The sequence below is a fragment of the Leptonotus elevatus genome, chromosome 21, assembly GCF_054856555.1.
Source record: "Leptonotus elevatus isolate MCC_2025b chromosome 21, RoL_Lele_1.0, whole genome shotgun sequence".
In the NCBI taxonomy this organism is placed as follows: domain Eukaryota; kingdom Metazoa; phylum Chordata; class Actinopteri; order Syngnathiformes; family Syngnathidae; genus Leptonotus; species Leptonotus elevatus.
The window spans coordinates 17,066,172-17,092,026 of record NC_141259.1 but is presented as its reverse complement, the minus strand read 5'-3'; the positions used below and the strand labels follow the sequence as shown (position 1 = coordinate 17,092,026).

Genomic DNA, 25,855 nt, shown 5'->3' with positions numbered 1-25,855 from the left:
TTAGCTTATTATTCTTATTTAATTTTTTCATAGAAAGTCTCCCTGCAGGTAAAAAACAAAACAAATTAAGAGGTGGGGTTGCAGCACCCAAGCTGAACAAATCTGACAGGTTGAGGAAGAGCAGGACAATATGAGAATACAGAAAAAAAAGTTTATTTGACATTCCTTGTTCCCAAAGCTTTATGAGTATTGAATCCCCTTCAAGCACATTCAAAATTAAAGTGGTCGCTAAAAATCAATCGCAAACCACATGGGCCTTTTTTTTTTTTTTACATGCTACACGCTAACGTAGCTAACTTTCCTTGAGTCTTGCAAGTGAAGCAGCCGCTTCCGGTGCAGAACGGAAAGAAAAAATCAAAGATCAGTTTGAATATTTCAGAATGTATGTAAAGCCATCTGAGCATTTATTCCAAATCCGTGATATCCAGATGAAGTCCATATGCTGGATATGGAGGCTATGAAATAATAGCTCAGCTTTCCAGACTGTCGGTGAAAAAACCTGAGCTGTTTTTATTTACAGTTCCCGTCCACAGACGATACGTTTGCGTCGGTGAGGAAGTACGCTTGTTTTTGTTTGAAACGGAAGCTTAATCGCAGGTGACAGTAACTTCTAAATCTGGCGATGACCGTGTTGTTGCTTGCATAAATCATCGGGCCACTACGTCGGTGGTCCTCAAAGTGGGATGAACCTAACTTTGCTACACGGTGTTCCCAGTAAACATACGCGAGTAATTGATGGGTTATAACTGGCTGTAGGTGCCACAACATGGCACCAAAGCACTGCTTTTGTCTAGTTAAAGCTCCTTAACTGACTTCAATATAGTTCCTTAGCACCAAGCTGCCACAAGAGGGCGCCAGGACAATGTTTTATTTTTTACAAAGAAAAACAGGAAGTACTGCAATCCCTCCTTAATTTGCCGACAGTTGCCACAAGATGATTTGGCTAAAGGACGTTCCTTGCCACCAAGCAATCCTTGGCTTTGGCCTGAGCACAAAAACAGTGAATAACATAAAAGTAGTCAAATGTCAAAGTAGCCAATGACGACTATGCTGGGAACACTGCATAGCAATCAAAGCGTAGCATGCCAGCTAGCAACGACGACAAGGATAATGTAAAATCTTAAGGTCTGTGCACTCTTACGTTCTTTGCTCTCACCAATAAGACAATTCAGCACACTAGTAAAATGGCTGTCCCTACTACTAGTACCACATTTGTCCGACCAGAGTGATCTTAAGCTGGATACTGTATCACATCTCTGCATACTAATAGGACAACTAAATGTTACTATAGTGGCAAAACTGCACTAGTTGACATATGTGCGCTACAAGTATTATCAGTGAGGTACTAGATGTTAACTTGTAGAATCACTAGTCACAGTTTTGCCTCACTGGTAACATTTAGTTGTCCTCGCTTAGACCTCATTCACTGCCAAAGAGGTCATACGAGCAGACCAACAGTGGCACTAGGAACAGAAAAAAGCAACAACCAAGAACAGTCCTTCGACTAGTGCAATGAATTGTCTTACTTGCGAGGACAAACAGTGTACTAGTACCCGGAGAGCCAGCACGATTTGCTGGCAGGGTTTGGTCAAGACTGACAGAAGGTGGTTGTTTATATTCTGCTTTGGGGTCCGACCAATCACAAAAGGTCACGTTTGCCGTCACCATGACGACAGGGAAATTAAAAAACAAAGCATTCTACGTCTTGAAATGCTTCTGTGTGATTATCGTGTTTTATGTACAGCGCACTCTCTTCCTGTTCAGATTGTCCAAAGCAAAAATCCACAAATTGATCCCGGAAAGAACGCCGCCAGCCGTCCAATCGGAAGAGTCTGTCGAATGTGCGGGAGGGCGGCGGCTTCTGTGAGCTCCTTTTTTGGGGGGGGGGTTCCTGGATTCCATCAGTAGTCTGTCCAAGGTCACCTAGAGGTCAGAGTTGACGGCAGTTGAGAGAGGCTTTTGGACGTCACAGAGCAGTGGAAGTCAGCTTCTTCACACCCCTCCGCTGCGCCAAAGTGGAGCAGCCCACCGGCTCCAGAACCGGCGGGACGTTCCTGTTCAGGGCCGAGTACGTGGCCGCCATCGCTCCCTGGAACGCAAACGCTCAATTAGTCATGTTCGTCGTACGGCGCGCGGGTGATGGGCAACTAAAATGATAGAGGGGCCATAATTTTTCATCATAAACTGAAAATATTTTACAAAAAACCCCACAGAACCTCCATTGGGACCTTGTCCATGAAAAATGGGGGTTTGATGCCCCAAAAAACCCAAACAAAGAAAACAATTAGGGGGAAAAAAAAAATCTACAAATGCTGTCAAGCCGCGAGTATTCGGGGGTCCACTGTCGTAGGAACGTCTTCTCGTTTGCGCGGAAGACCATTCTTTGTATTTGTGATTGTGTATTTCGTAATCTTTGATGTTTCTTTCCAGGAACGTGACGTCAACCCGAAAATGGCCGAGTCACCTTGACGAGGTGCGGCGCGTCCTGCCTGTTGAGCGTGTATTTGGGCAGCTGGTCTCGGTGCGTCACCCACGGGTGGCGCAGCACCTGACCCGCCGTCAGCCGCTGGTGGGGGTCCACATGCAGCATCTTTGACACCAGGTCCTGAGGGGCCACAAACACAATCATGAGTTGGGGCCTGGTGAGAAGACTTCAAAATCCAATCTTTTATTAAATAAAGAAAAAAAAGGGGGAAAAAAAGTGAAATCAACAAAACATTAGCATAAAATTGCCTAAGCTAGTGTTGTGACGTACCTTAGCCTCAGCAGACACGGAGTTCCAGTACCCTCCAGTGAGCGAGAACTTCCCGCTGCCGATTCGGGCTAAAATTTCCTCCGGCGTGTCCTCGGGGCCGTTGGCAAATGGAGTGAAGCTGCAAAAAAAAAGGAAAAAAAAAGTGACAAGTCATAAAAAGTTGCACTGGACAAGGAAAAAATCAATTTCAAGTTTTCAGCACACGCAGAAGCTTTTTCCTTAACCTACCCTGTTAGCATGGTGTAAAGAAGCACTCCAAGACTCCAGATGTCACAGGCTGCGTCGTAGCCCTGCTTTTTTAGGACCTGAAAGCGCCACCCATATCCGCTGATTCGTCTTATTTAAAAAAACAAACTTTTTAAAAAAAAAAAGATCGGGTGACTCACCTCAGGAGCGACAAAGTTGGCGGTGTAGCACGGCGTCATGAGCAGCCCGTTCTCCGCCCTCAGCTGCTTGGCAAAGCCGAAGTCGCATATCCTGATGGATTCGGCGTTGCCGCTCTCGTCCACGTAGAGGATGTTGCTGGGCTTCAGGTCCCGGTGCACCACCTTCATGCCACGCAAGCAAGACAAAAATCAATGCTGAGCTCCATTAGCTGCCTGTGGCGTTTCCCACAAGATGCTAGCATTAAGCTAGCGTGGGCGTGGAAGGCATCCCCCACGATAAACGGCCTCGCGATGGCGGGCGCGCGGACGCACCCCCTGCACGTGAAGGTACTCCAGCGTCTTGGTGATGGTGAAAAGAACAGCGCTGGCCTCTCGCTCCGAGAAAAACTTCTGGCGGAGGATTTTGTCCAGCAGCTCTCCGCCCTTCATCAGCTCCGTCACCAGGAAGACGGAGCGGCCGTCGTCATACACCTGCAGGCCAGAGAGACCCGTCGAGTGTCGGTTGCATGATGCGCCAGCAGGTGGCGCCAATGACAAGATGACGCGACTCACGTCTTTGAGCGTGATGATGTTGGGGTGCTGGCCGTATCTCAGCAGGATTTCCACCTCCTCCGTGGGGTCCCGCTTGGCTTTGCTGATGATCTACAACAGGAGGACGCAATGAGGCGGGGGCCCGGGCGCGGGCGCGGGCGCGGGCGGCGTACGAGGCGCTCTTACCTTGACGGCGTATTCCATGCCGCTGCCCTTGTGCACGCAGCGCTTGCAGATGGAGTAGGAGCCCACGCCGATGTCCTGCTTCACGTCGTAGGTGTCGCAAAACTGAGACGTGCTTCTGTGGAGCTGCTGTTGGGCATAAGGTCAAATGTCAGGCCACGCGTTATCAGGGATGTAACGATAACAACAATATCGTGATATTGCAATATTAAAACTGCCACAATATCGTCGTCATGTCACGATATAAAAAGCAGCACATTTGTTTGTTGTTGTCTGTTGTTGATTTCCATTTGTGCAGTTGTAGCACCCTCTGGTGGCTAGTTTTTTTTGTGCAGTTTGATTTTTATGTGGGATGTTTTGGCCCTTCTATTTTTAAAATGTACACAAATTGTCAGATGAAGGGGATTGTAATATGCTTGTGAACGAGTCAATATGTGCGCGCATTAGCAAGTAAGTGCTTCAATATCAAGTGTTATTAGAGATTGTAGGTTGTTTAAATGTACAAAAGCACAATATTGCTGTTGTTGTTTTAACCACAGTGCTATGAATCTGGTTTGAATTGAAATGCCATTCATTTGTTCCCCCAAAACCACAATTAAAAAAGAAAAGAAAAATAGCACTGTATTATAAAATCCAAGTGTAAAAATATAATAAAAGAAAATGTAAAGAAATACATTTTTGAAGTGCAATTAGGCCAAAGGTCACACCCACCCACAAACAGACGTACAATGTGTGCTGACGCGTGCTTGAAAAGGGGCGTGGCCTCGTAAGCGGCATCAGAAGTCAAAAGTCAGTCGCCGCTTGTTTTTAGCAGCGCAACTCGCGAGTGTTGTCATTTTGTATTTGGCAGCTTGCCTCCTTCAATAAACTGCTGAACGTGAGCGTGGCTCTCGGTTTTCAAGAACGACTAATCCGCTTCATTGTTAGCGTGCGTGCGTGTACCTTAACAATGGCGTTTGGCATCGGTTGCGTTTCCTCTTCTGTTATTGCCACAAAACTGAATCCTCGGAAGAGCTGATGGGCGTTGGCGCTGGGCGGGACTCCCGGAGAGTCTGACACATAAACGCAACGCATGAGTTCGTCTGGCCTGACTTGATGCGTCATCGTGAGGGGGCAAACTGACCGCGGGGCGTTTTAGCGGTGAACTCCGGGTCAAAGTAGAAGGTGTCGTCGGGTCGCCCTGCCGCCGGCTTGAAGGGAGGCGGGATCTCTCTGCGGAAGAGTTTCTGCAGGAGGAGAGAGAGAGAGCGAAGTATCCAGTGAGCAAATGAGTCACAATGGCTGCCTCGGAAGGAAAACGTCAAGGCGCAGACGGACATTCCAGTCGATGGTGCTGAAGAACTGATGCCTCTTGATCTCCTCGACGCCGTCTGGACCCGCTCCTTCAAACGTGAAAGCGAGCAGTTGGCAACGAACAAAACAAACATCACTGACAAGATGACGGGAGCTCAAATGTTGCTCACCTAATCTGTTGGAGGGGTTTCGCTTGAAAAGGTTCCTGAGGAGACTCTGGGCTTCTGAACTTAAAAACTGCGGCATTCCCAGCTTGGCCCTGCAGACACAAGTTGACGAATCAGAGCCCGCGAGCGTGATCTGCTCAGCGTTTGAACGCCGAACGTCAAGTTGATTGTCCTTCTGATGGACTCACTTGAGGATCATGGTCATGGTCTCTTTGCGGTCTTTGCCTTGAAACGGGAGCGTTCCCGTCAGCATCTCAAACTACAGGAAGAAGAAGAAGAAATCAGAACGTACATTCAAGAAGCGTGCGGAAATGAATTCGATTGCATAGTTTGCGTTGAACCGGCCCGAAAAGCGGCCAATGGCGGGCTGCCTTTCAAGAAAGTGGGTGTGGTTTGTCAGGCTTATATTTGCCCTTTATTTCTGCGGGAAAAACAAACAAAAACAAAAACCTTTTGCTTCTTTTACTCTATACAATTTGACTAATATCAGATTCGTATTAAACAAAAATTAAACAACAACATGTTTTGGCTCTTCTATGTTTAAAATCCGTGCTATTGGTCAGATGAAGGGGGACGCTTGCGAACCGAGTCAGAGGTACTCAATATTTGCGTAACTGCCTCAATATTAAGTGTTATTAAAGATTGTAGGCGGTTTATATGCATTGCCGTAATGTACAAAAGCACAATATTGTGTGTTTAAAAAAAATATGAGCTCATTTTTTTTACAATATTGTGACCTTTTTTGTATTGCCAAACTCCCCACAATATCGTGATAATATGGTATCGTGATGTTCGGATATCGTTGCATCCCTATCAGTTCTTGTCATAGATATCCATTTTAACCTTTCAAATTCAAATTCAAATTGGCAGGTTGTGAGTGACACAAGCTAAAAATGTAAATGATTATTTTCAGAACAATCTTTTTTTCTTTATAACGCCAATACTGCAGTTCTGTAGTCTTTCTACAGCCAGGAGAGACTTCTTCCACTTTTTAAATTAAAATGTAATTCTTCCCTATGGTCAACATGGCCACTTCTTAGAATCAAATTTGTCATTCATTTGCCTCACCGAGTGCAGAGTAAGCCACAAAATGCCTCTTACGGGAAGTAAGAATATGAAATGAAATTGATTTATAAGCTACACTAGTGGAAATCCACAATTTTCAAATGGAGTCTGGAACCAAACTCTCCAAATTGTTGGATTGCACAGCAGTAAACAAAAAAAAGTCATAAAGTGTCCATGGGCTGAAAGTGGCTGTGATAGAACCTGACAAAAACTTGTCATTAATCGCGAGAAAGAACCAAACCAAACGATGACTCGCCCAACCAAGTCTAGCGTGATGCGATCTTGAAAACACGCTGTGCCGCTCACCATCAGCACGCCGTACGACCACCAGTCGGCGCTGTGCGTGTGTCCTCGCCGATTGACCACCTCCGGGGCCATGTACTCCACCGTCCCGCAGAACGAGTACGCCTTGTTCTCGTGGTCGATGGACTCCTTGCTCAGGCCAAAGTCTGCGCGCGCACACACAAATATTTGAGAGCGTGAGGAACTGGGAGGCTTTCGCCGTTGAGATCCATCCAAACGCCGTCAAATGACACACCTGTCAGCTTGATGTGTCCGTCCTCATCCAGCAAGATGCTGAAGCAACAAACAGTTACCATTATGAAGACTTCAACCCTTTCCAACATGATTGTGTGTGCGCGTGTGTGCGCGTACTTCTCGGGCTTCAGGTCCCTGTAAATGATGCCGAGGCCGTGGAGGTGATTGAGCGCCAGGGCCAGTTCTGCGAGGTAGAACTTGACGTCCTCCTCTGTGAACATCACCTAAAACACACAAACGCACAATTGAAACATGAGTGTGGACGGCAGTAACATGGATTTGGCTCAAAAGTGTGTTCCTGTTGCTGCGCGACCTCTTTGGAAAGCCTCGTGAAGAGGTCCCCGCCTCGCAGGAAGTCCAGGATCAGGTAGAGCTTCCCCTCCGTCTGGAAGGCTGAGGGACGAAAGGAAACAATACAGATAAGACGACACGAGTCCCCTTCCCGTTGGGGAGGATGAAAGTGGAATGGAGGACTGCGATTGGCCGGATGGCGGCGTGGGGACTCATCGCGCCGGTGCGAGATTGGCTGACTCACCGTAGTGCAGTTTGACGATGAAAGGATGGTTGACTTCCACCAGGATGTCTCGCTCCATCTTTGTCCTCACTCGGTCACGCACTGAAAACACGCACGCACACGCACACAAAGCTGACATTCCGCAATCAGCTCATAGTTGATGAAACACCAAGATGGCGACTTGGGTTGCAACAGCGGGTAAATTGAAGGTCAGTTTCTAAATTGGAAACTTTCTGTGGGAATGGATGAGAATTTGCAGGAAACTAAATGGAAAAGCATCTCCAAAAGAGTTGCAGGGCTGCCACCATCAAATATTTCGAGAATCGATTGCTCTTTCGATCATTACATCGATTCATTGAATACAACTATTTCACATTAAAGTGAATCGCAAGACCATTTTCCCCAGATTCCCGCGCTTGCGTGGCTTTTCTCCGGGTCCTCCGCTTTCCTCCCACTTTCCAAAAACATGCACGGCAGCTTAATCGAACGCCCCAAATTGTCCACAGGTGTGATTGTGAGAGCGGATGGTTGTTGGTCTCTGCGTGCCCTGCGATTGGCTGGCAACCCGTTCAGGGTGTACCCCGCCTACTGCCCGAAGCCAGCTGGGATAGGCTCCAGCACCCCGCGGCCCTTGTGAGGCAGCAGTGTGTATGTGCGTACCTTTCAGTGTTGCTTTCTTGAGGACTTTCATAGCATAGAGTTGGCCAGCGTCAGGACCAGCAACCTTCCTCACCAGGAACACCTAAAAAAATAATAATAATCACACGTCAGTATTGTTCTGCAAGCATTATTGAAACTGAAAGACAAGGCGGGCGGGAGTCTAATTGCTCATTCATAAACACGATGACACTCCGCGGGAGCGTGAAGGGCCCTCGGCCTGCCGTCTCCATGGCAACGGCCTCTCAAACATAGCCAGCGGGGCCACACGGAGCGTAAACCACGCGCGCGTACGCACACACCTTGCCAAAGGAGCCTTGTCCCAGGACTTTGCGCAGCTCGAACTGGCGAGGGTCGGCCTTCTCGCACCCCTCCTTCACATGGTGAGTGATGCTGATCTCCTTGAAGGCCACTTCATCCTGAAACGCACACAAACGCACCGGGCTTAGCTAAAACGCATTTCGTATTATTATCATTATTTTATGCTGGGGCAAGTCGAAAGTCACACTAACAACTGTAAGGTCATTTGTGTTCCTTTAAGGATACTTGAGGAGCTTTGCAAAAATCACACAAAATGAATGTGGCCTTAAAGGGGAACAGACGATCGTTGTCAATGTTTGTGTGTTGTCTTTTGTCCAGTGAACTGCACGTGTATGACGCTGCAGCTGTTTCAATGCAAGACAGACAGACAGAGAGAGAGCGAGAGAGAGAGAGAGAGAGAGAGAGAGAGAGCGAGCACCGTGGCACTCTCTAGGGTCAGGGTCAGGGTCAGGGTTCACCAACCTTTTTGATAGATAGCTACTTCAAAATGGTTTGGAATTATAAGGTACAATTATTAATATTCATAAATCTGAAGGCACCGATCATGTTCATGATTTCTCACAAAAATGATCAACAATAATTGAACACAATAGGAAACAGCTAAATAATATGTAACACAAAACCAAAACATTTGAGTTATTTTGAGAATCGGCCTGCGGGCAACTCACGAGGTCCGTGCGGTGAGACCACTTGCGGCATATGACACAAAAGGATTATTTTGAGTGGGAATGGAACGGATGGCATTTGCCTTCATTTCAATGGAGAAAGTTGACTCGATCGTTAATCGTCCTGTTTATCGTTATACAACGTTGGCATAAACATAAATTATTTGTAGAATTTTCTGACTAATTGAGGGATCGATGGCGCAAGACTTGTGGGAAATTAAGCGAAAGCACCAAGCGCCGGCATCTGACGGCAGGTTGAGCAGGCTTCCCGAGTGCCCGTCATCAGCACGTAACAAGGTGAGGACACGCACACACACACACACATGCGGTTGTCATGGAGCCGCCCCCGGTACCTGTTTTGTGTAGCCAAGTGACTCATAATGGCATTCAGCCTTCAAACACTTTGCAAAGGGAATCACGCAAACATCCTCCTCCTCCTCCTCCTCCTCCTCCTCCCCGCCCCTCCCTCCCTGACGCATACCTGGACTTCCCAGGTGGACGAGCTGCCGGCTCCCAGTGCATGATGGGTCCTGTAGTCCAGGGTGTGGCCCAGGGTGCGCGGCGACAACATGCTCCTGCACGGCGACGGGACTGAGCGGTACCGAGCGGCACCGGCTTCTGATCATTCTTGACGTCTTCGTTCCCTTGCTCGCTTTCTCTTTCGCTCTCTCTCTCTCTCTCTCTCTCTCTCTCTCTCTCTCTCTCTCTCTCTCTCTCTCTCTCTCTCTCTCTCTCTCTCTCTCTCTCTCTCTCTCTCTCTCTCTCTCACACACAGACGTATCGTATCTTCTCCTCCCTCCTTTCTGCTTCTTCTCACGCCTCATTTCTCCACACTTTATCTGAATACTTGTCACCTCTCGCTATTCTCATTTACAACACGTGCAGTTTGATTCTTTGGGGAAGTGGAATCAGCCCAACAAGTCAACACTCGGGCCTTGTTGGATTCTAACATCCTTTCAAGTCTTTCAAAGCAAAAAAAGAAAAGAAAAAAGAGAACATATTTTGTGTTAGCAAAAAAAGTTGTTTACGTGTATGCTAGCAAGTCACGATGACGATGTTTGTTTTGGTTTGTGTCAAGTTAACTGCAGTTTGAATCCAAACTATCGAAACGAACGCGCAGGAACGCCACCGACGCTGCAGAAATAGATTGACCACCGTTTGAAACTCGGAGGAATGTTGACATTTCAAATGCGCACGTATGCGTGAGTCAGAACGCAGATGGCGGATCAGAGCCGGAGCGACAGGATGCTCATGTCGCACCTCTTAATCACGGGATTAAAAGTGCAATGCCAGCGCCTGCACACACGCACACACACGCACACACACACACACACACACACACACACACACACACACACACACACACACACACACACACACACACACACACACACACACACACACACACACACACACACACATGCACTCAAATTCAACCGTGGGACAGCGCAAAGGAAGTCACCTTCCTCGTCCACACAACTACCTCGATTATTGTTGATTGTTTCTATTAACAATTCCATTCCCCCAAAAAGTTGACGCAAAATCGCTGTCTCAAATCTTCAGTAATCATTTTACTTTTCCCAGTGTCAGCGTATATATTTTTTATAAAGTGTTAATTTAAATAAATCCACAAATGAAAAGTTTCCTGTATCTCACTGAGCGACAAATGCATGCAAATGCAGCTAACTTTTTTTTTTTTTTTTGTCAGAGTTCATAAAAGGTTTCAAAAGATCTTCGCAGACAGTAAAAATGGTCACAATATGTTTGAAATGGTTTTGTGAAAAGTAGAAACTGTCTGGGAACATCTTAACAAATCCTGATGAAAATCCTAAATTTCGCTACGTTCGCAAGCGTTCATCGCTCAGTGAGATGCCAGCTTTAACGGCCGTCAGATTAGTAAAAAGACCGATGCCGATATTTGGCATTTTGACATTTAACCTTAACCACTGTGTCAAAGTGGTCCTTTCTGACATGTTACACAACAAACCAGTAACTGAGCCATGATTAATGTATGTTTCTGCACCGTCAAGTTGAAATCATATCCTGCTTTGGAAGGGATGGACATCAAAAAATCCATCGATTATTAAAATACTCATTAGTTGCCGCCGTAGACATGCGTGCTAACCGACTCACAGTCCAGCTGCGGGGTGGCGATCCCAAACAGCCCAACATCCCTTCCCTTCTCGCGGCCGGCTCGCGGCAGCCATCGTCCGTCCTGGAGGGCAGCAGGAAGTGACGGAGCGCTTTCAGCCGGCCCCTCAACGCACGGAGGAGCCCGGGCACAGTGCACGCGTACGCCGGCTTGGCGCGGGGTACGCGCTGTGTCATCGCAAAGAGTCGACGGCGGAGTGCCACTTGTGGGTGGGCGCCCTGTGACAGCGGATGAGCGCAAGCCGTGTGAGGGGATAGCCACAGTAAGAGGATATGTGTGTGTGTGTGTGTGTGGAGGGGGGGGGGGGGTCCAAATACGGAGAGAGGGGCGCGGGATTCCCCACACTGTCCTTCCCTTTTGACTCACAACCGTAACCTTCCATCCAGAGTTTCCATCAGGTGTCCTGGTGATTTCCCCCAACACACACACATAGAAAGTAACCAATGAGTAAGAACCACGAGTACAAGGGCCTCACAGCCCCTCCCCCTTTTAGTCCAAACAGCAGCAAGTAGGACTGAATGCGACACTTTGACCACACTGGATCAGGAAAAGTTATTTTCCAAGCCAGTTGAAGGTTTTGGAAGAGTAGAAGATCTACGCAAAAAAAAAACATTTTGCAAAATCTATGCTAGCTATGTGAGCCCACCTATAGCGGTTTGTGTTAGCATTAAGCTAGCAGATGTTCGAATACGGAAAAGTTAATGTGTTATCGTTTGGGAAAGGAATGAAACAACTTTAAAAAAAATATTTTTTAAATCTTAAACAGACATTGGGCCAACTTTCATCAGCATGTCTTAAAAGGTTCAATGAAAAGTTAACCAAACATATAGCTCCCTACTGTTTCTACACTGAATTTCCAACGTTTCGAAATGCCATATCTGAAATGTTAATTTCTCACTCATCGTAGTTTTAATTTCAAACAAAAACAGAAAGTGCAGAGAGTTCCCAAGGTCAGCAGCATCTCTTATAAAGTTCACTGAATGTCAATAAATAGTTCCCTGAAATTAACGTAGTTTTAAATGGATCTATTATCGGTCGTCCGATTTGAACTCATTTGCTCCCAAAAACATATTTATACGTTTTTTAAAATCTTTTTTTTTTTTTAATGCTAGAGCTTACAGAAGGCTTTGATGCAGCCTCTCAACTGCAAAGAACGGTTGAAGCAATGGTAAAAAACGGCCAGCAGGTGGCAGCAGAATAAGAGATCAACCAGCGCCATGTTGCAAAAAAGCTATTTTCCCCACTGTTTTAAACAGATTTGTGAATAATGATGAAACTTAGCTATATTCTAATTCTAATTGCTGCAAAACGCAAATGAATAGAAATATCCTTTTTTCCTGATGAAAGAGGAGACTCTAATTTTTCTTTTGGTAGGTTCCATGTTTTATAACAATAGAACACAATATTCTGTGGGCCTTGCAAAATGAGTCAAAATGCAGTAAAACAGCCGGGAGCGAAGGGGGTTGCTTCAGTGAAAATGGCTGCCAGTGAATGAGTTAATAAAGGCCAACGCCGATATTTGTCAAAATGCTGAATATCGGTGCCGATAGTCAATCTATCCCTACTTTTCCGCATTTGCTGATGGTCGTCGTGTGGGGGAGTCAAAATGCTCCTGTGAGGTGAGCTGGAGCGGCGCCTGCCTACACCCGGCGAAGAAGCGATGTACCGCTTGGACTGGTTGCCAGCCAATCCCCAAATGAGTCACGATGACTTGTTTTGGCGAGTGAATGAAAGGCAAGCTCGCCAGCGCGGTTCACTCACGACCACCTTCCAAATTCCACCTGTCGCACGCAATGTGCGCAACGCCAGCCAAGCGGCGGTGACGGCCGGGTGACATTTCTTCGGTTACCTGCACCTGTTGTCGCCCTCCTCCGCATAAGGACACGCTTACACTCGCGCACAATCAAGAGCAAACGGCGACGTCACAGAGGTGAGGAACAATGTGCAGCGTGTACGCGCGCGCGCACACACCAACGCACAGCGATAACGTGTTTCCATCGTCCATCAATTGAAATCAAGTGTGTGTGCGTGGCATAACATCACAGATCGAGCGGCGATGGGATTCCATTCCACACAATCTGCAACCTCTAATCCTGTTACGCAATCAAATTAACAGGCTGGATGGCCACCGTGCGTGCGCACACGCACACGCACACGCACACGCACACGCACACGCACACTTGGGATTTGTCAGGTTAGAGGTTGTAAGTGCATTTCCGCTCGCTTGGGCATCATGGATCCAATAACAGACACGCGCACATAAACACAGTAAAAAAAAAAACTCATAAGCGTATTGCATTCACTTGAGAAAAAAAAACGTTTTTTATGACAATTTTTTTTTGGGGGGGGGGGGTGTTTTATGTGTAATTTTTTTTAAAACATATTTTTCCTGTTTTACTGCATTTTCATGACTCCCCCCAAGAAAAAAATATGGAAAAATATTTAGAAACACAGGGGGAAAAAGATTTTAAAAAAAACACAAAAAAAGATTTCCCCATTTTTTCAAAAACAGTAAAAATTTCTTAAATAATATATTTTTTCTGGTTTTTTTCAAATAATTTTCCCCCTTGTTTTTCTGAATATGTTCTATGACAGAAATTAATTCAGTAAAACAGAAAATAAATAAAAATTACACAAAAGAACAAAGTTTCCCCCAAAAATCTGTCAGTTTTTTTATTTTTATTTTTTTAGGTGGATGCAATACGTTTCCTTACTATTGACTGACAAGTTCAACACTTTCTTTTAAAATCCGAAATAAAATCCCAATGACAAGTTATCATAATGATTGATCTTTATGAGCTGCAAGGTAAAAAAGAAACATCTCGGCAAGAACAAGCCTTGATTGGACCTTTTTTTTCCCATAAATGCTCCGACATGTGAGAAGTGAAAGTGACTCGGCGCCTCCCTTTGTGCCGGCAGCGCCACCTACGGAAGCTTTCACGCCACGGCATCCTCGACGCGCAAAGCCAACCGCGTGAAGACGAGACGACGAGACGACGAGTGGGAGCGCAAGAGAGGATGAAAGGATGACTGATCGATGAGGAGGAGCCGAGTCAGGATGTCATCATTTATTCAGGGGCTGGCATCAATGTGGTGGGCGGCAAGATAATTCTATAAATATCATTTACGCTCAATCCCTCTTAGGTGAAAATGCGCAATATAAAGAGGCCATACACTGGATCTCTAAAATCTCTGTCACTATCGAATGTTTTTATAATTTATTGTCCTAACACAGGCATTTGTAATCTCTAGCGTGCTAATGCTAATCACGATTGCTAATCATTTAGTATAGGTTAATTTTCGTGGTTAAATAACAATATTGACTGATTGATAGATTAACCCCAAAATATATTTAAAAAAAAAAAACTTTTAAGGAGAGGATGATTGGATTATTCAATAAGTAATCAAATCATCCCCTCCCTAAAATATTTTTTTAGCGATTTTATTATTTAATAATCAAATCATCCTCTCCATAAAATGTTTTTTTCTCTTTTTTTGTCGTTAATCTATCAATCAGTCAATATTGTTAACCACACAAATTAGCCTATACTAAACAGTGATTAGCATTAGCACGCTAGCGATTACAAATGCCTGTGTTAGCTACAGTGAGATCAATAAGATCCTGTTCACGGCGTGCGTCTGCAAAAAAGGTCCGTGTCGAAACATGGACGTCGGCTCAAACATGGTTTCGGCGGAGCTTCGAGGAAGACGACCTATTTTTAAAGTCGACTTTTTTTCCTAGCCCGACGATGAACCACCATATAATGGGCTTCACTGTAGATAATGAGAATAAGTCCGCCAGCCCACTTGCAGATTGCGGGTCACAGTTAACAGCTTTCCATTACTGCAACAATAACAAAGTCCATTTGGATTGTGACTAATTGTGTTGAGTGTCACGGCAGCGCAAACACAAAATGACTCAGCCAATCCAGTCATGGCACATTTTCCTCACAGCAGCAAGGAATGCCGGGAAACAACAAAGGCTTCTCAATGCGAGCGGGACGGAGGTCAGAGGTGCGCCTCCACGCGTCCTCGTTGCGCCCACGTTACCACGGCAACCTGTCCATAACACACACACACACCAAAGTGCAACGATGTATTGATGGACAGTTGAGACTTTTTAGTGCTCGTCTGCCCGCGCTCACTGTTCACCCCACAAGAAGCCCCTCGCACGCACGCACGCACGCACGCACGCACGCACGCACGCACGCACGCACGCACGCCCCTCTCTCATTAGTGGAATCAAAGCACTTGATCAAATGCCAACGGGGCCTCTACAAGCCTCTTAATTATGTTCACAAATGCGACACAACCGAGGGGAAATCCATCATCCATCTTTTTGTCCTCATTACGGTCGGTGGCGAGCTGAAGCTTACCCCGGCACGTACACCGTCGACTGGTCACCACTCAATTACAGGGCCGAAATAGACAAACAAGTAGGGCAGCTCGATGATGGAAAAAATTATTCAAACGATTATTTAATTTTTGCTACAAAACAAGAAAATGTTTAAGAATTAAAAAATATTAAGACCAATAAAAAAAAAAAAAGAAACACTATAATTATGTAAGTTCCTTTTGGACCAAACAGAATTTATAATAATATACATTTATAATAATATATATTTATTTATTTATTGAAAACTTGGAGTGCAGCAGTTTTTTTGTACAAAACAAGAAAATGTTTAAACATTAAAAAACTAATAAAAAATATTACAACAAATACAATTATTTGAAACGCTATAATTACGCAAGTTTCTTTTGGATGACAACATTTTACTAAATTTCTTATTTTAAAAATGTATAAGTTTAAACAAATGTTGTTTTTTTTAATGATTTTATGAAATTGTAATTGCATTTCGATTAATTGCACAGCCCTACAAACAAGCATTCAAAATCCCGTTCACTCCTATGGACAATTTTGTTTTTTCAATCGACCTATGGTGCACGTGTTTTTGGATGTGGGAGGACGAAATCAACACATAATTCATACAGACACACTTTTGAAATGAGGGAAAAGACAATTAGCCGCTGGCAGGCCGCCAGACAAGCGAGCGCTCTCAAGGAACCGCGGCTGTCAACTGTCACTGTTGTGTTTTTCTTGATTGTCTCTTATCTCGTCTGGTTGAAGTATCTCATGACAAATGGCAAAAGGGCTGGCGTGTTATACAGCAAATCTACGCTGGCAGGAAAACACGCGCAGAGCTGTCATACGACACGCTGCCAAACAGGACAGCGTAGAAACACTTTGGAACCCGTCAGACGTGTACGACCACACGGCTCACACACACACACACACGACTTTAATCCAAGTCAAAGAAATCTAACTTATGCACTGGGGCGCTCTTTGTCCTCGCGGCACTAGTAGAACCACAAGGGCACAGTGTTTTACAAGAAAGGCGTTTCCATTTCTAGTGCCACTTTTAACCTGTTAGTATACTCACTATTCGGGCTGGGTATCGATTCAAATTTACTCAAACGATTCGATTTCGATTCACAATTCTTTCTGATTCGATTCACTTGGTTCAATCCGATATTGATTAATTATGGAACATCAATTCTTCTTAAAAAACAAGGACATGAAAATAAAAAAAACTCCACAAACATTAAATATTCATTAAAAAGATTCAGATTTGTCACAAAGTGCAATAAGTCAGGTCTTTCATAAATATAAGTAAATAACAGTAAATTTCAATAACACAGTAAGATACAAAAAAAAAATTATTTATAGGAAAAGAGAGATCGAATCATGGCTTTATGAATCAATATCACGCTTGAAAAGGAAAATCGATTTGATATTGATTATTAATTTTTTTAAACCAGCCCTATTTTATTTAAAATTGATTTTACTAACTATACTATCCAGCCAATTCAACTTATGTAGATATAATGATGTATGTGTGAACTAAATGTTTGTTTACCCTAATTGGTAATCGAACGTGAGCTAATACTAATCACGATTGCTAACATTTTAGCATAGGCTAATTTTGTTAGTTGGTGTTCAACAATACATATGTACAGAAGATGAGTAGTTATATCCACTCAAACGCACGTTCATTCTTAGTCTACAGACAAAATAAATAACATTTTTGAGGGGGTGCTGGGGCGATTATTTGACTATTTGATGGATAATCGATATGATAATCGTTTTTTAAAAGATTTGATAGTGACTGCCCTATACAATTGTTCTATTAGACCTGAATTGTCTTGCTAATCAACGTTGAAACAATTTCCCATAAAACACTTTTGATTCTTTTCTTGACTCTTGATTATTTAGTGACACAAAATTCTACTACTTAACATCTTTTGCTTCACTAGTAGTCCAACTAGTACTCGTGAGCAAAACTAGGCATGAACTAAAATTCTACTCGTTAACACCGAACACTTAAGTAGTAGTAAGAGCGCGCAGATGTAAGAGTGCAGATTTCCCTTTTTTATAACATGGCCGCCAAAGCTGTCCTACTCGTGTTCCGAAATGTCACACAGCAGAGGAAAACAACATTACTAACAAGCAAGTCCCTTCTGCCAGCGCGCCCAACTGTCAAACAAGCACGCAAATGTCAACGCGCAGGCGACAACATCTGTCCGCGACCCGGGACGGCGCGTCGCACTCTGCTCTACCTGAAGCCGTCGTCTCCTGGCGTGCAGCAGAAGCGCCTTCATGGCGCTCAGCCCGTCATGGCGCCCACCGACGCCTCAAATGAAAGTTGGAGCGAGAAGAACCCGAGAGCAAAGCCGCCGCATGCACGCACAGGAAGACCCGCCAGCTGCTCATCACGTCCTGTCATTGTCTCCCTGGCAACAACATCTGCACAGGAAGGCAAACATCTGTGCGCTGAGCCAGTCGTCACGCACTCACACACGTGCGCCCTCCAATGTTTGTTTTCATGATTATCAGCGTTTAAGTGAAAACACTGTGATTTCCCACAGGCCTTTGAACGCACCGTCGACCTTGCACAACACGCGTCTCGGAAGGGAGAAGATTGGGAAGCATGACGGTGCTTGAAATTCCACATGTGCCAGCGAGGAGGAGGAGGAGGATGAAGAATGAAGGGAGGAAATGAAATGAAAAGAAAAAAAAGTTTGGAGGCTGCGTGTCAAATTCCTGCTCAGGTCAGCGCAAGCCCGGCGCGACCACGCCTTCTCTACTTTCATCTCCATTTACCAGAAAGAACGTTACAGGTCATATTCATAATCATCTGGAGGACATTTTCCTTTTGTGCTGCAGTACAATGCGGGAAAACGACGCAGGCTGTGCCAAAGGTTCGTTTGATGCAAGCCGCTAAAAAATGGATGGCCGTAGCTTGGAATCGCCACATGCTAACTTTAAAGACACTGCGCCTAAAAGGATTGGAATCAGTGCTGTCACTTTCAAATATTTTTAGAATTGAGTCATCTATCGATTATTCGATCCAAACTCATTTGCTTCCAAAAACGTATAAATACGTTCTACAATGCTCCCAAAGACATATTTATATGTTTTTATGGGGGTTTTTTTATGCTAGAGCATACAGAAGGCTTTGATGCCGCCTCTGAACTGTAGTTGTTACAAAAACAGCCAGCAGGTGGCAGCAGAGTATAAGAGATCAACCAGGTTCCATGTTGCAACAAAATCTTTGTCAGTGTTTTCACAAGGAATGTAAATAATGATTACATTTAGCTATATTTTAAGGCTAATTGCTTCAAAACAGAAACAGATACAAATGTACTTTTTTCCTGATGAAAGAAGAGACTCTTCTTTCTTTTGGTAGGTTCCATGTTTTTATAGCAATAGACCACAATATTTTGTTGACCTTGCAAAATCTGTTAAAATCCAGTAAAAAGCCAGGAGCGAAGGGGGTTGCGGAGTGAATGAGATAATCGACAAATCGGATTCATTTTAATTTTGGATCAAAGTGTATTACAAAAGCATTTTTTTACTTGATTACTGTTTATAAACCAGTGATTAGCTATTTTGTACATCGTATTTGTATAGCGATTAAAAAACGGGGGATTCAAGCATAACATTACCGCATTTGTCCATGTGGCGCCGCCATAACATAAAGTTCCTTAGTGTTGCCTTAAAGGAATACGTGACTTCTTTAGCCAGTTTCAGCATAAGAAGTTCATATTTTGTCTATAATTAATTGGATAGCCTCATTATTTCACATGTGCAATTAATACCTTTGAAAACACATTTTGCCAGTTGCTATCGACTGAAAATGACATCATGATCGTGATCGGCCTTTACCTGAACTCTAAACACATGTGATGTCCTTTTCGCTCAACAGCCAGCGCCCCAAATTTTTTTTTGTTATTTATTGTATAAATGATCAAATTAATTCTAGACAAAATATTGACTTTTTATTGCTGAAAATTGATAAATGAGTCAAGTATGCCTTTAAGATGGATATCAAGGATGTCCGATAAAAGCTCAAATGGTTTCCATACAGAGTTTCACGTTAGCTGTGTAACATTGTTGTGCAGACAGACAGTGTTGGCGACGGGGATTAGAGACACACACGATGTCCTCACAAAGATATTGTGTGGCGGTGCTGTGATTGGTCGCTTCCTGGAAAGAGCCACAGTAAGTGAGCGAGCGAGCGAGCGAGAGAGCGCCAAGTTCAGGAAGACGAGCTGGACACATTACATCATCACCCTGTGACCTCTCACAATGGCAACACCCACAATGCACTGCTCTCAGCACACCACCACGCCTGGTACAGACTGCGCACGCACACACGCAGGCAACATCCACTTTCATTTACAAATCATTTCTTTTTACCTGACATGTACTTTCGACGTCACAAGCAATCCTGATCGGGTACGCGCACACCTGACTGAGCAACTTGTGTGTGTGTGTTTAAAAAGACAAAGGCCGCAGAAAGTCAGTCCAGATGGTCACACAAGATTAAACACCATCTGCCAGTGAGCGCCCCCCCCCCCCCACCCCACACACACACACAGGAAGTTGCAACATGATGTATGGAACGTTGAAAAACGAACGGACTAATAAGGAAAGAAGTTCGTATTTTTAGCTTTGGTGAACGAGGCCTCGCTCCCGCGCTTGAATAATTAATGCCTCCTTTGATCATCCGTCTTGAAGAGGCGGCGGGTGATGAGGGTCCGTCCACATGTGGCGTCACAGTGTAGTGTGTGAGTGTGTGTGTGTGTGTACGCGCGTGCGTTACTTAACGTGATGCCAGCCTGCTACTGCGAACAAACAATCCTGTCAAGAACTTTTATGGCCTTTTGTCGACTGAATACTTGAACAAGTGACCTCTCACACACACACACACACACACACACACACACACACACACACACCTGAGATGCAGCAGATGGCAGCAGATGTGAGTGTGTCCCTCAAGAGAGCAGCGACCCTCCTAATGTGGTCTGGAAGCCATTTTCTGTCCACACTGCAGGGCATCAGTGTGCGTGTGCGTGTGCGTGCCCAGGGGCCATTTTGAAACATTCACACTAAAGACTAAATGTTTGTTACCCCCGCAAGGTGACTTTGTGTATTCAAAATACAAATACACTCACATCACACGCGCGTCGAACACAAAGCGTGTGTGTGATGTCCGTCATGTGTGTGTGTGTTTTATTGGCTATGGTGTCACAGAGTAACCTCATTATCCCAATTTAACCCGATTACACACCACACACACACACTTAGACAGTACTATGAACACACAACCTAAGTACAAAAGCATGTGTGTAGGTGTGTGTGTGTGTATACGTGTGTGTGTGTGTGTGTAAGCTAAGCACTCTGGAGAGACAAGTAATGACTACTCAGCTTTTCTCAGACAGACGATCCATAAGCCATCTCCCGTGCATTTAAAAATCAATGCCTGCAGCTGCCGGCAACACAAAAAAACCACACCGAACTCGAGACCCAAGCGGAGACATGAGGTAGCGTGAAGTCGACCTCCAACGTCTACACAATGATGCAAATGTATGTGGTGGTGGTATTATGTTTTGTTTATTCCCAACCGTCTATTGTCTTGACTGCACGTTAATTATTATTTTTTGTCCAATCAGATTTCAGCCTCTATGTGTTGCCAATGTCAATTGTCAATTAGCCCGGGGCCAACAGATTCACGAATGCTGGCCCACGTAACTTCAACTGTTAGGAATTGTTTCACCAATCAGAATTCAAATTCCTCTGAATGGTTGGTCATAGCAAGCCAAGTTGGACTAGCAAAAAACATTTGTAGCGATCTGCGCAATGATGAAATGGACTAAAATGAGGAGGATCATCAAAGGGGGGCGGCTGTGGTGCTAACGAGCCGAGCTTGTGTATGTTCCGGTATGAGTCACGCATGGATCGGCGGCCGCAGCGAGCATCACTCCCGAGCGAGGCAGCAATTATCCTGAAGGAGTGGGCGTCAACCCACCACTCGTTTGTCAATCACACGCAGACGCACACAATTGGTGCGTGCGCTGGATGCGCGCGGCGTGAGGTGGACGCATGAGAAACTCACATTGCAGTGCGTCACGCCGTCATCCTCGCCCACGGAGTCCTCAAGGTCGTTATGAGCATCCTGGAAGCGCACAGAGGTTAAAGGTTAACATGGCAGCTGCTTGCTGTGTCTGACAATGCTAAGCTAAGCTAAGCTAAGGGCAATAAAATCAATTCAAATGGGAATTGTTTATTTATTTTTAGTTCCTCAGCAGCCCAACCACAGTGCCACCGAAGCGGCGTGGACCTGAAGACGCGTGGTAAGGCGAAGAAGCACAAATGCAGACAGGAAGTAGCGTGACATACGGCGGCTCAGCAGCCTGCGAGAACGACAGCTGCGATTCCGACACTGACTGCCGACGATTGCTACGTGTAAAAAGCACGCGGGCGGGCTGTTATTGAAACAGTGATGACACGGCACTGAAAAGGAAGCAGATCACGGCGGACAGGAGAATCTGAAGGACGCGCAGGCGCTCGATGGCGGCCGTGGCGAGGAAGGAAACGCCCGCGACGTGCTGCAACAAGTCGCGAAATGCCAGGAATGATGGCAATTTGACTCGAGCGAGGCCGCGTTTCATCCTGAGCGTCCCCGACGTATGGAAACATGCACTTGATGATCATAAAAGAAGTTTTCAAATAACCGGCCAATCGCAGGCCACATACAGACAGTGGTAAAAATACAACATCAACAGTGCACTAGTAGAACAACACTAGTGGTGCCACTTTTGGTAAACCAATTATAATCGGCCGATGAGCGGTTATTTTCCCTGAATGCACCGTTTTGCTTGCGTAGCATTAGCGACTAGCAAGTGTGTAGCGTATGTTATTCTGGTTAATTTTGTTGTCCCCAAGTGTCCTTTAAGCTGTTTATTGACACCCCAGTTGGAGTCAAGTGTAAAACTAAACACACAACGTTAAGAATTACATCCACTGTATATCTAAATACAAAACATGCTTCGTTTTTACAACATCAATATCCTAGCGCTAATGCTAAAAGCAAAGGGAGGATCCCATTCAAATGCTAACAGGAAGTTAGCATCAACTTTGGGAATGTTTAAAACGAATATTCACACACAAATCTTGTGGGAACACATGCCCTCAGATGAGATAACTACGCAAAGGCACAAATTCTTCCCAATGTGTGAAAAACGAATTATTTTAATAGAATTCAATCGCAACTTTCTTCTGTACGGCATGGATGCACGGCACCACACTGCCCCCAAGAGGCCAAAACACACTGCAACAGTCAGTATTTGTTCTGTTTTTCAGTGCTATTATTTTAGTTTATTCTATACTTATTTCACTTTCGTATTGTTTTATTCTGTCTTTGGCCTTTCAAGTTGTATTTAAAGTTGATATTTCAAGGATTCAAAGACTTTCTTTTCTCAAAATTCAAGGGTGCAAACGCGCAGGAAGTGACCGCGCTTACGCAAGCTCCTTCCTGAATCACGCGGCGGCAAAGACGCCTCCTGCTTGTTGTTGAGATTTCTAAAAACTTGAAGAACCGGAACAGGCGCGCGCGCGCACGCACACACACACACGCCACTGACTCAGTTGGTGGAGCAATCCCACACTTTTCTCCAAATGTTTCCTGCGTACAATCATTCTTTTGCATAACGCCACAAATGCTAAGAATAGAATCCAAAGCGCAAGACAGGCTCGGACTTTCAGCTTCTATTGACATCCATGAGGGCCAATTGATGTCATTAGTCAGTCAGCAGCATCTCAACTGCTCTCCAGTACTGCAGATGCAATTATGCCAATTCAATCAGCACAATAACATTTACTACAATAAGATTTTTCACTTAATATGTGTTTTTGGGTGTGTCTGAATGCCACTTCAAATTTATACCTTTCGTTTTCCATGCACAAATGGGTACAGTGGTTATAAAAAGTCTACACACCCCTGTTCTCAAGCCTGTTTTTGCGATATAAAAAAAAAAATAGGCCAACTAAAATATTTGTACATTTTTATAACGATTAACAGACTCTACAATTTAAGTGAAAAAAAAGAAAACCTTTTGTGAGGGGAAGGAAAAATAACTGATATGTGGTTGCACAAGTATCCACACCCTCTTTTAACGGGGGATGTGGCAGTGTTCACTTTCAAACAAAACATTTAAATATCCCTTAGGCAACTATGTCATTAGGCGAAAAAAAGACTTAACATGAGTTATAAAAATCACAATTCCCAAGTTGATTACTAGACCTTGCGTTCTTGCAGGACATTTGAGAAAGTAATTGGCTCTCATTTCAACACAACAAACTTAATTACTTTCACTTCTTAGATCCTACATTTGGAAATTGATATCTGTACTTTCTTTTGTCAAGAAGGCTTATTACTCATTTGATAGTATTTTTGTAGTTTTGGTTGTGCCAAGTTATATATATTTTAAAAAACAACAACAAACGGGTATTTGATTATTGCATGTAACTGACAGTAAAAATATACTGTTCATTTAAGTACATTTAATTTACTTTTAAGTTCAGTGTTCCATCACTATAACGCGGTTCACTTATCGCGGTTTCTTTGTGTGCAATTTTGCATACATTTTCTTTATTATAGTAATGTACCTATTTTATCAAATGTATGAAGGTTTGAACACCGAGAATGTTAAAGCAATAGAGAAATGTGATCAAATGTAAATGCCTTGACGAGAAAAGTGTCTAAATTGTGTGGTGAGGGGTTTTAGAGCCTTAAAACATTTATAATGAATGTAAAACATAAAGCTAACTACTTTGCGGATTTCATTAATTGCGGGTACGCTTTGGAACTTAGGGGAAAACGAAGGAACACTACATGCCACAGTTAAATCAGTACTTGTATTTTTACCAGTCATTCATTGCACAAGCATCCATACTTAAACGCAAAGTGTGAGTATTTTAGCCATCTGTGATAACTGACACTAGTAAAAATGTGTTTCTACTTTTGTTTCCCTATGAGTTGCATGGGTCAACCTACTTAATCAGACTTCGTTACACAAGCACCTGTACTTCTACTAAGTATAGGGTGAGTACTTTTGCCACCTCTGATCGTTGACAGTATACAATTTACGTTTAAATGTTTTATTTTTTTGTTAACTGTCACTTTGTACAACTATATATATGTTCAAAGTGTGAGTACTTTAGCCACCTTTGTCCAGTGCCCATTTCCGTGTGTTGCTCAACTGTGTTTTAAAGGCGAGCGCGGACTCTCACTCACCTCCCCCGTCGTGCCCCCCAGCGGCATCTTCTGCCAGGGATCCGCCAGCTGAGCCAGCGGCATCTTGCCCTTCCTCTGCCTCGACTTGTCCTCTGCTTCCCGCTTTCGCTTCCTCTTCCGTGGCCCGGGACCTCCAGTCCAGCCGCCCTTGCTTCTTCTCTCTCGCCTTTCTTTTGACCTCTTGGCAAAAAATGTTTCGCTAGTTCCGAGTCACTTCGCCGGTTGGCGCCGACCCGCCACGGAGCTCTCGAGCCGAGGGAACGCGACCTATCCGCGGGTGTGTGGTGGCGCCGAGTCCGCCCCTTCCTCCGGACGGACGAACATGAGAAACGGCAAAGAGGACGTCCTTTTTCCCCTGACGAGAGCCCGCAGCCACATGTAACAGTCGACTATAACTACTGTGGTCTATCTGCCACCCCCTCTCAGTCTGTCTGTTCTCTCTTCCCCCTTCGCTCACGCTCTCGCGTTCACTTCCTGTACTTCCCAATATGGCGGCCGGTGTCGGCTTACCTGTCCTGCTTCGTCACCATGGCGGAAATCAGTACGTCGATCTCCTAATCGCCAATAAACGACATTCATTTTACATAGTCTTGTACTTGTTCTCATTGTAAAAGCAATCACGGGAAAAAGTGGGTACTGATGCGCTATATAATATATACTAATATTAAACTCGTTAAAGCAACTTTTTGGGGTAAATTGTACTTGTCTTGAATATTTTTGTATTTTTGTTACAAATTAACGTACTTTTACCGAGTTACATTTTGAAACTGTCTGATAGGTTTTTGTTTTGGTTTGCCAGCTATTTGTGTCACGTGACGATTTGTCAAGGAACCACTCTCGACGTTTGACTCAATTTGACCAATCAAATGGAGCCATTGAGTCACATTACACGGAAGCGACGTTTTCGAAGTGCCGATTTTTGTGTGTCTTAATTAAGTGATATTAATGGGCAATATCTGATTTTCACATTCCTACTATTGTCCATT

General features: G+C 44.5%; 1 protein-coding gene across 2 annotated transcripts; it reads right to left on the bottom strand.

Moving 5' to 3' along the window:
• LOC147156185 (ribosomal protein S6 kinase alpha-3) lies at positions 1–25,363 on the bottom strand. Of its 2 annotated transcripts, none has more exons than XM_086065736.1 (22): positions 24,870–25,363; positions 21,690–21,749; positions 8,391–8,507; positions 8,092–8,173; positions 7,453–7,533; positions 7,231–7,310; positions 7,035–7,141; positions 6,919–6,956; positions 6,687–6,829; positions 5,504–5,574; positions 5,319–5,407; positions 5,173–5,237; positions 4,979–5,081; positions 4,798–4,907; positions 3,859–3,981; positions 3,694–3,783; positions 3,454–3,612; positions 3,142–3,303; positions 2,984–3,060; positions 2,756–2,873; positions 2,465–2,605; positions 1–2,089 (listed from the first exon to the last, which is right to left on the bottom strand). In XM_086065736.1, exons 1-22 carry the CDS (start codon positions 24,930–24,932, stop codon positions 1,967–1,969), a joined length of 2,202 nt encoding a protein of 733 aa, XP_085921862.1. In that variant the 5' UTR covers positions 24,933–25,363; the 3' UTR covers positions 1–1,966. The 2 variants fall into 2 exon arrangements, with proteins under 2 accessions (XP_085921862.1, XP_085921861.1); XM_086065735.1 differs by having other exon boundaries at positions 3,859–3,984; positions 24,870–25,362.
• Positions 25,364–25,855: the final 492 nt, after the last annotated feature.